Below are 14,649 nucleotides of genomic sequence, written 5' to 3'. Positions count from 1 at the left end.
GGGAGATCAGGAGGAGACATGGACGAGGGTATCGGGTTGGAGGGAGTCTTTCCGGTGGAAGGATGCGGAGGAAGAAGACGAAGTCTTCCTCTCATGAGCTTCGTCCATCTCTATCTGCTCCTCTCTGCACTCTTCGCTGCAGAATGGCTTGTCTCCTCTGCAATATACATATAATATATATAACCAGATGTTATATTTACTTACTTGATAACAAGACATTAAATAAAACCCTAATCACAGAGAGAGAGAGAGAGAGAGAGAGAGAGAGAGAGAGAGAGACCTGTACATGAAGATGTCGGAGTTGAAGGCAAGTGAGCGGCGGCACAGAAAGCACTCTTCCAAGAAATGAGGCTCCCTGTAATAATATGACTCCATCCCCTTTAATATCTTTCCTATCAAACTTCGCTCTGTCTCCTCTGCAATGGCGGAATATTCGGCAACGAAAGAAGAGGGGAGAGTTCCTCCTCCTCTTCTCCTCTATTTATAATATACAGACCGCTTCCCCATTCTTCAACGGCGGCAGACCATTCTGCCCTCCACGCGATGCTGACGTGTGCGTAGACACGTGAAAGCGGTTTACGGTTTAAAACTGTAATACATATATCTAATGTCTCTTTGACTTTCCAGATACATATTTCATTATCTCCTTCAAATCGAATCCCTCGTACATGAATCTAGACTATATCTCTCCATGTGTTCCAAATAACCGCTAACGTTAATACAAATGAACAATTTATCAAACCAAACACTTGTTTTGTCCCAAAAAAAATATATTGTTTTTTGATTATGCAAAATATAAAATAATATAGATATATAAATTAGTGGTGACCGGTCGATCTAAGAAGCACAACTTGATGGAATTTGGAAATAAATAATGAAATAAGATACGAGCGATGCATTGTTGATTACTTTTTTTCCCCGCGAAAAATATCCTATTGTCATTATGGAAAGGAGATACAATAATATCACTATCAATTAATTTGGTGGGTGACGGACAAGTGACGAGGAACTGAGTGGATCCGAGTAAGATAGGGCCCACGAGCTGGGCAATGACAACTAAGAAATTTGTAAGATTTCCGTAAGCATGGGGCCCACGGCCTCTAATACAGACAAGAGTGGCTCCCGCCGGGGACACGTGTACCACTAGTTTCTCGGGCTTCCGTGTGTCCGTGACACGTAAGAGGGGGCGATGACTCGATGATTGGGATCGCCTCGCCAATAACAAGGACCCATGTTTCATAATCATTTTTTTTTAACAAAAGGCCGGCCAAAAAGTACAAACAAAGGGGAAAGTTTCGTAAAAAAAAAATTACATTATATCATTAATGTGTATAAACAAATTCATCTGTTTGGATTCCGAGAAAATGAAGTAAAACAGAGAGAAAAAGAGAGGAAAACGTTAGAGAAACTTGGCAAAAGTCTCATAAAACTGTACTCATCGATTGTAGTTCACATATATACACATCCAAACTCTGTTTGGCTCTGTTTTTCTCTTGTAAAAACAGAAGAGGAACTGAACTGCAACCCTTAAAATAACACAAGACCAAGTTCTTGAATGATCCAACTCCAGACCCGTTCCAATTCAATAATTCATGGAACAATTAAGTAGGACCAATCCATTTAACACAAAGAAGAGAAGAGACCCAACAGTTGGTGGCTCAGTGGCTGAGAAGTAACAAAATCATCTTCAAGATTTTGAGTTCGATTCTACTGGTGGGGAAGGATGTAATTTCTGGACCAAAATGGTCTATATATAAAGGCTGGTCCCGGGCCTAGAGTGGATGTAGTCGTGTCGAAGGCCCGGGAACCATCCTGATTATATAAATAAATAAAAAAGTGAGAGAAGGGGACATGACTTTGACCAAATGACTAAGAACCCGAACCATAAATCATCGCCAACCTCTCACTATTGGCCTCTCCAAATTGTTGGAATCTGTCGGGTCTGAGTCCATTCATCCTTCCAAGGATTCAAAATTCAGATAAAGAAACCAAGACAAACTTTTTCCTTTCAGAATCTAGGAAATGAGGGCACGATTCCGGTTCTTGTGCAGTACTGCAACTGAATGTGATCATAACTGAAAGCATTACTAATCGTCTATGAAACAAAAAAGCAAGGCCAAGCTCAGGGCATAGCTCAGAAGGGAGAAAGAGATCATCCGTCCACTGCTGCAAGCAAAGGCGCTTCCGCTGTAACACCCTTCCTTCTGCTTGATTCCCCTGCCGTTATCTTCAAGAACGAACGTAGAGTTCGTCTGACCATTGCTAAAGAGAACACACCAAAAGAACGGACCTTTATGGAACCCGACAATCCCGACTCCAACCCCAGTATGCGACTTATTCACGAGAATCGACAACTCTCTCCTATCCCTAACGAGAATGTCTGAGAATGCGGGTTCCGGCTGTACGTACTTGGACATGCAGCCGACGATGTGGCCGGTTAACGTACCCAATGTGGGCAGTTCTACCCCACAATTAGGGGCGAAAACCTCCGTGAAATCATCATCTGGGGGTTTACAGTTGGCAGCATCGTTATTTCCGCTGCAGTTTCCCTTGCACAGTTCAATATACTGGAGGGCCATGCATCCTAGTCCTGGACTGTTGTTTAGTTTGGCCAGTTTCTGAGCTGTTCTGTTCTTGTTCAAGAAGTCGACGATTTCATTGGCTGGGTTTCCTTCAAGAAATCATCAAACAAAATCCAACCATTAGTCATCGAGTTCAAGCAGATCCAATAAACATCCACAGAGGTGTATCAGGCTTTATGGGTCGGCTTATTGTCCACATTAGACATAGAAAAAGGAGTATCTTTGTTCTGAACAAGGCGGAAATGGCAGATACCTAATGTATGATTTCATCACATATTTGCAAGAGAACTGCCTAATTCCAGCAAACCCATCATATAAAGATGGTAGCTTTCCGAGAAAATCCAAATCTGGCTCAGCATTTATTTGGGTTTCTCACCCCCACTAGCACCCCATTGTTTTAGTAACAAAAAGCTCAAGGCACACGAGGAAAGTTGCAGATGCAAGAGAAACAAGCTTGAGAATCGAATGCATTACCATGTTGTCTGGAGCTAGCAAACACTGGCAGAAGCAGCAGCAGCGGCAGCAGCAAGAACATAATCGACTCCAAAAAGAATGTTTTGCTTGCCATTATCGCGTGCCTTCAAAAGAGTTTTCCTCCCAGCTTAGAGGAGGAAAACCCTATTTTGCTCCCTCTGCGTCCCAGAGAGACACAAAATATTTGAGTATGGCCTGTAAGCTAAGAGAGGAGAGAGAGTGAACAGCAGCAATGGCGGTGATTCTGCGGAAAAGCAGGGGGATAAAGGGAAAACAAATGGGTAGACGAGATTTCCGGAGAACAATGTTGGGTTTTTTTTCCCTCGAAAATCCCATTAAAAAAAGCTTCAACTGTTGGGCGAGAAAACGGGCTCTTATATTGGGCCTCTAAATTGGGCCTCTATTTTTTTCACTTTCGGGTTTCTTCTAACTAAAAAATGAGTAAAGTTACTCTTTTGTTGGGTTAATAGGCCTTATCGACTAAGCCCAAAAAAGTAATTTTTCTCACTTTTAGGAAGTGATTACCAAAAAAAAAAAAAAACTAAAAAGCATTATATCGCAAATGTGATATCAGATCATAGGCATATATATATATATATATTTTACAGTGGGTATTCGTGGAAGATACTAAAAACCAAAGGAATTGTGACAGCTAGGTATAATATTATATATTTCAATGGTACTTTAGCTGAATTAGTATTTGGTAACTTAATTATGTCCAATGTCACTAAATGGCGTACCATTAAATCATACGAGCGTGTTAAAATTTCCATCACAATTTAGGTCATGTGGTATCCTATGAAAAAACTCAAGTGCCATACGTACCCATTGTCTCATCTTCTTCCAATGTCCACATTTGTTTTTTTATATATAAAAAAATGGGTTTGACTCGTAATGTCTATTGATAAAAAAAATCGGTTAGCCAATACTATATATGATAATATTAAAGCGTTTTTATATTTTTTTTTCTTTTTATATCAGATAAGAAACGAAATTACTGTTTGCCCAAATGATATAAAAAAATATCTAATTTTTACATATGCTTGATAATAACATGGGCCGCTCTTCTCTCTCACTAAATATATGAAAGTATTTCATAAACTCATATGTCTCTCGTATTAAAAAGCTTTTACGACAAATTAGTTATAATTAATTTTCATTATTCGGACCGGATTTATATATATATATATATATGTAAAAGAAAGGTCGGCACCTGATTAGAGGTTATTACAAAGGGCAAATTAAAATATTTGGACATCTTTTAGTGAACAGAATCAAATTCGCCCGTTCCATTGCTTTTACGAGCTCCACTTGGTTTAAGAATCCAAATGGCAGAAAAGGACAAAAGAGTGGATTAAGACGAAATTTTTTTACATTAAATTACTTTGCAAATACATTATCCACCAAACACCAGTGTCCAGAGGATGAACGCCACGTGTAAACCTTATCCAATCTGGACGGCTGATTTCAACTCGAACCTTCAAGAAGCGGGGCCCGCTCTTTTCATCAGGTGCGTGCACGTGATAAGATCCAACAGCCGACATCCCAACACTCTCAGGGGCAGTATGGTCATTTTATATCGGTTGACGCCGCGTGGCTTTCCTCACACTTGCAGCGTGTAAATGGAACAGCAAACGTCTCACGTCAAAAACAGGGGAGGGAGTGGATTCAAATATAAAGAAGGCGATCGTTGTCGACAGAGCAAAGGCAACCTGAGAGTGAAATACGATTACGAATTCTGGGCATAGATTATTGGAATCTGAAATCGCTCGAGCAGAAGCAATGGTACAGATGATGTCTTCCAGACCCAAAGTGAAGCTGGAGGAGATCTTCGATTCCTGCCACTCTACTCCTGCCCCCCTTCCCAAACGGGCCAAGTTCCTGAATCTCGATTCTTTGGAGGTACCTCTTTTGCATATTCATGGGTATAATCGTGATGGGTTTTGTGGGAAATCAATCGATGGGATTTGAGTCTGGTGATCTGTGGTTGCAGTGCGATGTAGAAGGAGGAGAAGACATGGGCGTGTTAGCGGAGCCCAGTCCTTTGGGTTTGCGTTTGAAAAAGAGTCCGTCTTTCTTGGATTTCATTAAGATGAGGCTCTCTCAGCAGAATTCCTCCAAGAGGAAGAAGGAGGCAGCTGATAAGCTCAAGGCCTCGAATTTTCCAGCCTCCCTCGTCAAGATCGGAACCTGGGAGGTAATCTCTCTCTCTCAATTTCTTTTTTCTCTGCCGTGTTTTCCTTTCTGTGGAAGTTAATTACTGAAAGCAGTAGAAAACGAGGGTTTACATCTGAAAACGACACTAGTGAATGAATCCCTTAATTTGCGGCGTGGGTGCAGTACAAGTCGAGGTACGAGGGGGACTTGGTGGGGAAATGCTATTTCGCGAAGCACAAACTTGTGTGGGAAATGCTTGATGGTGGTCTCAAGAACAAGATTGAGATACAGTGGTCAGATATCGTCGCCATTAAAGCCACTTACTCTGACGATGGACCAGACGCCCTGGATGTTGTGGTACTTTTACTTAATTCTCTCCAGCGTTCCGGGTTTATTGTTGTGAAAGAAGCCGATGGTTTTGATGAGTTGTGTTGAAATTTGTTCGCAGTTGGCAAGGCAGCCCCTTTTCTTCAGGGAGACAAATCCTCAGCCGAGGAAACATACTTTGTGGAAGGCCACTTCTGATTTCACTGGCGGTCAGGCCAGCTTGAATAGGTTGGTGACCTGATTCTTGGTGTTTTCCATTGTATCTGGTTTCTTTTGTTTGGATTGTAATGGTTTCTGATGTTTTTTTCCCCTCGTTGACTCGCTCCAGGCGCCATCTCCTTCAGTGCCCACGGGGTCTCTTAGGCAGGCATTTCGAGAAGCTTGTTCAATGTGATCCACGACTACACTTTCTCAGCCAACAACCAGAGATCTTTGTAGAAAGTCCATACTTTGAACCCAGATCATCAATAAATGATGATGATGATGATGATGGTACACATGGGTCTGCCACCATCCCGGGACTGGAGATTGGTATTCCATCCATGGCTCCTGCTACTCAAACACCCTCCGCAACAGAGGAGATTGATTTTCTCAATGAAAATCCTGAGGATGTTCGCTCAGGTAAGCTTCTTATGCATGGAGGCCATGAAAGGAGTGAGCTTTGCTTCTTTCCCTGTGATTTTTTTTCCTAAGTGTTTTCCATTCACTTGCAGTGATAGATACACGGGCAACCAGGAAAGATGGCTATGGCATGACGACGGGGATGCGTCCATCAGCGTCTATAAGTGATCTGCTGTCTCGCATCGGGCACTGCATTTCCCAAGAAATGGCATCTGGAAATCTAATGTTCTCGCCAGACAACCTTCAAGGCAGAGACATCATGGGGGAGTTTGCTCATTGTCTGCTGAACGACACAACTCCACAGCTCGCGTCTTCCGCCACCGATGAACAGATAATGTCCCGAGTGAATTCTCTTTGTTGCTTGCTGCAAATGGACGGTTGCTCGAGTTCAGAGGCGAGATATGGAGAAAACCCTCAAGACAAGCAGCAGTTGGGTATTGCTGCGATCTCGAGGAATGAGTCACTAAGCGACCTTCTTCTTACTCTTCCGAGGATCGCTTCTCTGCCCCAGTTTCTGCCCACCATCTCTGAAGGTTCTTGAGGAACAAAGCCCTTATTATAAGGCACGCTGTCATATGTATACATTGTTACTCTTGTAGCTTTCTCTTGTTCAATGGTAGGCTGTAATTTTATTGCGTTCTAAATGTGAAAAACTCGAAGTTACTGGTCATTCTTAGAAAGCAGGAGCAAATTAATCTATTTTAAAAAGGATGTGGAGTTATGTAGTTTCACCCACTGCTGCAGGTAACGGCCCATTAACTCCAATCCCGTTTATACGGCCCATTAACTCCAATCCCGTTTATACGGCCCATTAATCCATTTCCAATTAGGAATTTAGTGGCCCACGTTTTAAGGCCCAACGCAATATGGTCCTATTCGTAAAACACGGTTACTCATATTTTATTACCAGGATGTTATTCGGGTTCATTTAATTTCATAGATCTGAGGCCTTCGGTTCATTTAATTTCATAGATCTGAAGTCAGCTTTTAATCATAAAATTAATTGTGTCTCATCTTTCTCACCCGTAGAAACGAACCCAAAATAAGAATGACTTTGTTATCTCTCATTCAACGGATCACCAATTGTTGGGTCATCATTCGTATAATTAAACCAATGAACCACCAAACGGTTGGATCATCGTCCGTATAATTAATTGAATCTGTTGAGATTACATAAAATTTTGTAATCAAATTTTCGCCCGATCTACGTGATCTTGTTTTAATGAAGTGAAGGTTCATCTCGAAGATATTTCTGTAGATTTACGGTATAAAATTAGTATGAGATCCGGAAATCCACCAATACAATACATACATATATATGTGTGTGACGTAGATTTAAATCTAATCAACGTCATCGAGTCAAGTCAAGGGGCATATTTAGTCGGCTTTAACAGTAATCATGAAGCACTTACTGACAAAGATATCCCTTGTTTTCCCCGTTTAGATCTCAATTTATAATCACGAGGTGGTCCAAACCCCCACCTTATTGTTATACTATATACTATGGAAGCTTTAAAATAAAAATAAATGTGGCAGTATGATACGACGAATAGGGACAATTCGCGGGGGGCAAAAACGGAAATCCCTGCATGATCCAAAAGAAAAAGGCGTCAAAATAAAAAAATAAAAAAAGCAAGAATTTTGATTTTGTCTTTTGTGAGTTTGGCACAAACTCAGATGGGAAGAAAGTTGAAGCCTACGACGACGCTTGAGGGAATCAGATGCTACATCTCTTTTCATTCACAGTATTTGTCCTGAATTACGATATAGAATTTGATAGAGCGACCTAAATTAATTCTATAAATATCATTTCAATCACACGATTAACAAAGAGTAATTTATATTATAAATGATAATCATAGTTTTCTTTTGGGTTTTTGGGTTTTTTATTTTTGTTTTCATAATTTTTACAGTTTTTATAACACGTGAAAAATCCAAGAAAAAAAAGGTTTATGATTTTTATTTGGTTTTTTCAATGAAATGGTTTCCCGGGATTTTAGGAGTTATCAATATATCTACGATCTGCTTTTTCTTTCCTTTTTGCGAATTGAATTTATGGTTTAGCGTGTGAATTATTATTTTAAAAAAACATATTTAGGGAATATGGGGTTTTAGTTTCGCTTTATTCCTTTGTCCTCAGATCGTGAGTAAGGTTGCATGGCTTTAGGCTCCCATGTTACGTACTCATTACTACCATACTTCGTATAACTCTTTACGAATCCACATGCACTTGATGCGAGAGCGTACACAAGACATTAAAATATATATATATACATATATATGCGATTAACCAGAAAACCAGACTAATTATTGCTCAGATCGTCTACGTGTATATATATATATATATAGTCAGATTTTCATACAATATGTAAACACGTTGTTGATCAAATATTTGTTGAACACAATTGCGAAAGCCGGCCGGACAGTTTGATAAAGAAACCAAAGCATCTTTCGGCTGGATGTCTTTCACAATCTCTCTCTCTCTCCCTAATCGGTGAGTACAGCTCAATCCATGCATACTGATTTTGCGAAAAGATAATGCAAGATTGTATAAAAGGGCAAAAAAAAAAAAGAGCTGCTTGAAGATGAATATATACTGTTTATATTAGTGGCTTCGGTTACAACTTGTCGATAAATATACACTTCTCTATGGTCAATTGGGCCACACACACACACAAATATATAAATATATATATATATATATATATATATATAGCTCAGACATTTACTTAATGGCATGGTCTTTCTTAACACGATTCATTTCGTTCACCATTCTGCATACACGTGTATTAGGTAGATATGTGCTAATTTCGATATTTCGGTTTGAATTACGTTATTCGTCTTATTGAGTTGGATTTGAGTGAAATCAGTGCAAAAACAGGTCCTTAATTTGATTATTATATGGTGCAAATATCGAATTAATTATTGGGTTGTGAATACGGGTATTTAATGCAAAAAGGATGAGTTAACCCAAAATTGAATGGTTCAACCGGTAAGGATAAGGCAAAACATTTTCTCAATCTAAGTTCGAGTGTCCATTTGTGAATGCACAACTTTTTCGTTCCTCTTGAAGATACAGTTGGGTCAAATATGGACAGACCTAGAAAAATATTTAGGAAGGGACATAATCTAATTTCAATATTCTGTATGGGGCATTTAGCAAATATATTTAAAATTTTATAAATTTCATAAAGAAACTTAATATGTTTTTATGAAATCGCTGAGGCCAAGTGTCTGGTCCGCTCGTGGAGCCAAAGAACTGCTAAACTTTCAGATTATAAAAAAAAAACTATAGTAAATTTTGTAGATTTGGCCAAACTTTTTCTGTAGTTAATTAACAGTCCAAAATGAAAAGCACTAATAAATATAAAAACAAATCCAGTAGCCATGCATGTAAACCGCATAAAATGACCGAATTTGGTATATAGATTGTTATATCTCCATAGAATTTTGACTGATATATATATATATATCGATCAAATAATTCACATATAAAGTGGTGCGAGTGGTAAAAAATCAAATGCAAAGTGTGGCGTGTGAGAGAGTCAAAAAGAATTTTCGTGGGGGGTGATGATTAAAGAGGCGTAAGAATGTCTTTAATTAGCCATATGGAAAGGAACTAAAGGGGCCACGACATTCACGATAAAAGAAACAAGAAACAAGAAACAAGATTAAAGGAAAACTTGATTGGGCTTCCATTTTTTTTTTAAAATGCATTATTTTTTATTATCTTTTTTTTATAGAGAGAAAAAAAAAAAAGAAAAGCCGATTGTGACGGTGTCGCCAGATAGATTTGATTGGGCGGGCCCCTCCCAGATCCAAACCGCTGAATCATAAAAGCTTTTTTTTTTTTTCCTTTTTCTTTAGGGTTTATTTATTTTAAACGCTACCAAAAAAAAAAAAAACATAACACTTCAAGGGTCCTTGGTGATGACCCTGTTAATACATATTTTTTGGATTAACTACGAGTTGTTTTAAAGCGTGGTTCATTTATTAATCGATATCTTTAAATTGTGAATATTCAAACTAATCTTTATTATCCTTGAATCAATACATTACAGAGTAGGTTATTGATTTTAAAAATTGTTCTGTTTTTTTTTTAGAATAGAGTTCGAATCCCTAATTTTTATGGTTAAAAAACGAAAATGTTAAACCATCTATATCAATTTTTTATATGGGTTCGTATTAATATTTTGCAACGCCAACAAGTTTATCAGAATAGAGTTGGAATCCCTAATCTTTATGGTTAAAAAACGAAAATATTTTTTTAAAAAAATTATATTTGCAGTTTTAGATGTAATATTTGATATATATTGACCATATTGTAGATATGGTTAAACCCAAGATTACGTACGTATGGGAAGTTCACGTTAATCCTATCCAATTAAAGTCTACATAACAAGACATCAACAAAAGCGATACAAAATCGCATCCGTTAATATTTGTGTATGATTGAAGAAATAGCAACCTAATCGATGCGACGTATCATGTACTTAGCATCCCGTTTTATTGGAAACAACAAATTTAGACCTATATATACACATTACACACACACACGTATGTGTCATGCACATGAATTATTGTAATGCATGCATGATATGGCGATACAACGTGATGAAGAAGGCGGGGAGAGGAGACAGAAGCAGGGGCCCACGCAGCTTTGAAAGCGATTTGTGTGAGTTAGTGAGCAGACAAAAGCACTTTCCTCTTCTCTATCTCTCTCTCGCGTTCACACTTCTCCTCACTCACAGAATCTTCTAAAGGTACCACTACGCAGCTCCTCGCCGCTTTTGTTAGTTTATAATATAATATACTCTATTCTATGCATCACTGACATCATGTGCATAATTCCTTAATCTCATATCACTGACCAAAAGTGAGCCAAAGTATGACAAGAACAACATCGGTCACAAGATGCCAACCCGATGGCATTCATTCCTGTTCAAATCTCGATGCTATTTATTCTAATCATCGTCATCAACAGCGGCTTATATATAACCTAATCCTATTCCGTACATACAGAGCTCGAACCATATATTTACACACTCTTTGCCCCCCCTCTCTCTCTCTCTCTCTCTGTTTTTGTTACTTCATATATAGACAACAAATACATACATACAAAGAAACCCTTCAACAATGGCGCCTATGAGCCTTCCTCCTGGCTTCAGGTTTCATCCGACGGACAAAGAGCTCGTCGCTTACTATCTCTATCGTAAAATCAGCGGCCAAACCATAGAGCTTGAAATCATCCCTGAGGTCGATCTTTATAAATGTGAGCCATGGGAATTACCAGGTACTTTTATTCATTATGCGTATGCATTATATATAACGTTTTTGTCACAGATAGAAACTATATTCTTCTCTATCTTATCGTTGAATCAACTGTATGTAATGGGTTTCCATAAGTGTTCATCATACATATACATATACTGTCATGTACACGTATTATAACGTTATGTAATGGAAGATTTTGACGATAACAAAAATGGACAGACAAGTCATTATTGCCGGGGAACGACATGGAATGGTACTTCTACAGCCCAAGAGATAGGAAGTACCCAAACGGATCAAGAACGAACCGGGCGACCAGAGCCGGTTACTGGAAAGCAACGGGCAAGGACCGGTCGGTTCAGTCGAATAAGAGGGCGATGGGGATGAAGAAGACATTGGTTTATTATAGGGGTAGGGCTCCACATGGAATCAGGACTAATTGGGTCATGCACGAATACCGTCTCGTTGACCCTGCTTCTTCTTCTTCTTCCACCTTAAAGGTCTGTACGATCGTTTTGTTCCTCTTGATAAAATAAAATTCTTCAATCGTAAACAACACTTGCACATGTATTGTTTGTCTTTCTCCCATTTACGCTTGCGATTATGTGTGTATATATCCATAATATATGTTTTCCTAACGTGTGATTTGTCTTAAATCAGTGCATCCTCGTATTTTTTTTTTCATCTTTAGTTGCACTCGGCTATAGGATCTATGTATGCACATGCATCTATCTTTTTTTTTTTTCCCTTTTCTTTAACTTCCGAACATATGCCCGTCAAGATCTTTATGTAGAAAGACGTGTATAATATATATTCCCAAGCATAAATATATATATATATATATATATATATGTATTTAAACCAAAACATCTTTGTATAGAGACGGTTGATATATATATATATATATGCACCATATCATCAGTTAGTCATATTAACAATGTTTGGATGTTGTATATATGACTGTAGGATTCATATGCGTTGTGTCGGGTCATCAAGAAGAACATACAAATTCCGAAACGTGGAGAAGAGAACGTCGGAAATGTTAATCATCGAGAAAACACGAGCATGCGGATATCGGATGAACGATTCAAAAGAGACGAGAGGGACAACATGACGAGTGGTGAGAAAGAACTAGAAGAAGAAGAAGAAGATGATGATCATCATGATAAAATCGAAAAAGAGGACAACCTCAAATTACCATCGGAGACATCGTTATTTTCAGAAGACAGTAGTAATCAAGCCTTTCTGTCGTCGGACGAAGCCAACAGTTCGGACAATCTGTGCTCTCCCTCGTCATTCCCCTTTGATTTCTCCTCTAATCTTTTTCAGGTACGTATCACTACAAGCTTTCTATAAACAGCGTTATAATTATTTTGAAATCTAATTTATGATTTATCAATTCTGATTTTATATGATAAAATTGCGACATCAATTCCACACAACATCAATGATTCGATAGTTGGAGGGTATGCATTTTTTTTATATAGTTTTCTCTTGAAAATATATTTAAATCTATACACCTCAAAGAATTCAATATATAATATCGTTTAAATGATTTTTAAAATGTAAAACAGTTTTTTAATTACGATAGATTTAATAGATCGTTGATAATCATTAATGGGATATCAATAAAATTTGGTGGATTTTGAATTTTTTTTTTCTAGATCCAATAACGCAAACTTTAATCAGATTTATTCAACTATTTCATTGAATGATATACGACTTCAAACTATTAAAATTGCCATGAAAAACTCCTCCATTTTTTTCTTTTTCATCTCTTATGGATTTTAGTATCATATATGAATTAGATTTGGACTTCATAATTCTATCCAACCACAGCCGAAAACCAATTTGTGGGCAAGATATATATATACAATCAAAAAGTTCAATTTGATTACAACATATTTTATGAACTTGTACAGTAGCAGGTGCAAGAAATTTACTTCCTCTTAATGCTAATATAATTTCTTAATAGTTATACAAACTGTAGAGAGAAATTTTGATTTTTTTTATAATTTATTTAGATCTTATTATATAGATTTATTTGGAGAACAAAATCAATGATTACGTGTATTACTTTATATAGGGAAGTGGAAAGAAGGAATGCATTGATCTCATGAACTCACTTTCTCTTTTCGTAAAGCTTTCTCCAACATCAAACATTGCGGCTTTCTTTTCTTTTCTTTTTTTCATCATCACGAATATCTCCTTATAATGGTGCATTATCAAATATATATATATATATATATAGGTTATATTATATACTTGTAGTACAGTCTCTCGACATATATTTAGGACAAGACTAACAAAAAAAAAATGATTAGATAACAAACGATGATAAATATCGAGCCTAACACCAACATGGGATGGTGTTGCAGGATCTACAACTGCCAAAGCCGATGTTGTCGAGTTATCAGCTTCCGTACCCTCCGCTTGAATTGGAGGATTTCCCTGAGATCTGTATGAATGATGCAGCTGCAGAGATCGAGAGATCCAAGAAGGGAGACAATATAGGTGATCTCATGATGCACGACATCAACGGCAGAGATTCTTCAAATGGAACACTCGAAGAGATCCTCTCTTTATGTTTTTCTGGACACGTGGATGGCCTCGACAGTTTCCTATGAACATTTTTTTCATTGGCACGTGACATTCTACTTCAATTGATTTGGCAGAAGAGAATGAATTGGGTGGAGGATCAAATAACCGAGGATTTATACATGGGTTTATTTTTTCATACCACAACACACACACACACACCACACGATGTTAATGATTTTTTTTTTTTTGGAGTTTTTATTTGAGGTTTATTTCGTGGATGTTGCGTAGTGTACGAGGGGAAATGGGAGTAACACAAACATATGAGTATCATCATCATCATCAACATCATCATCATCTAATCTCTTAGTATAATATAGATTCGTGAAGTGGGTTTCATGGGTCTGAGTTGTAGCCCAAGTTTTCGGCCTTATATTTTATATTTTGCACGATGGTTTAGCCCTTCTTTAAGGTGTGTATATATTTTGTGGAAAATCTCAAATAAAATATAATTACATGCCACCAATTAACGAATCAGCATAGCCATACACAGAGTTTTACGGAAGCTCTCTGCAAACTACGCATTAAATAAGAAAACAAGTTAAATGTCATATAGTTTTTTGGGACTCTCTTTCTAAAATTTATAATTTTAAGAGAATCTAGAAAAATCCGTGTTTTT

General features: G+C 37.8%; 3 protein-coding genes across 3 annotated transcripts; 2 read left to right on the top strand and 1 right to left on the bottom strand.

Moving 5' to 3' along the window:
- Positions 1–1,575: 1,575 nt before the first annotated feature.
- On the bottom strand, positions 1,576–3,378 carry LOC104816995. Its single transcript, XM_010546048.1, has 2 exons — positions 3,057–3,378; positions 1,576–2,671 (listed from the first exon to the last, which is right to left on the bottom strand). Exons 1-2 carry the CDS (start codon positions 3,148–3,150, stop codon positions 2,088–2,090), a joined length of 678 nt encoding a protein of 225 aa, XP_010544350.1. The 5' UTR covers positions 3,151–3,378; the 3' UTR covers positions 1,576–2,087.
- A 1,312-nt stretch (positions 3,379–4,690) lies between these two features.
- Positions 4,691–6,858, top strand: LOC104816994. Its single transcript, XM_010546047.2, has 6 exons — positions 4,691–4,958; positions 5,050–5,253; positions 5,397–5,570; positions 5,662–5,768; positions 5,869–6,161; positions 6,254–6,858. Exons 1-6 carry the CDS (start codon positions 4,839–4,841, stop codon positions 6,700–6,702), a joined length of 1,347 nt encoding a protein of 448 aa, XP_010544349.1. The 5' UTR covers positions 4,691–4,838; the 3' UTR covers positions 6,703–6,858.
- Positions 6,859–11,246: 4,388 nt separating this feature from the next.
- LOC104816992 (NAC domain-containing protein 86-like) lies at positions 11,247–14,392 on the top strand. Its single transcript, XM_010546044.1, has 4 exons — positions 11,247–11,454; positions 11,655–11,932; positions 12,399–12,761; positions 13,811–14,392. The coding sequence occupies exons 1-4, from the start codon at positions 11,298–11,300 to the stop codon at positions 14,057–14,059; spliced, it is 1,047 nt and encodes a 348-aa protein (XP_010544346.1). The 5' UTR covers positions 11,247–11,297; the 3' UTR covers positions 14,060–14,392.
- Positions 14,393–14,649: the final 257 nt, after the last annotated feature.

Source organism: Tarenaya hassleriana, unplaced genomic scaffold, assembly GCF_000463585.1.
Source record: "Tarenaya hassleriana unplaced genomic scaffold, ASM46358v1 Cleome26, whole genome shotgun sequence".
NCBI lineage: Eukaryota > Viridiplantae > Streptophyta > Magnoliopsida > Brassicales > Cleomaceae > Tarenaya > Tarenaya hassleriana.
Note: the sequence above shows the minus strand (reverse complement) of the source record. Positions and strands in the feature narration are given on the sequence as shown.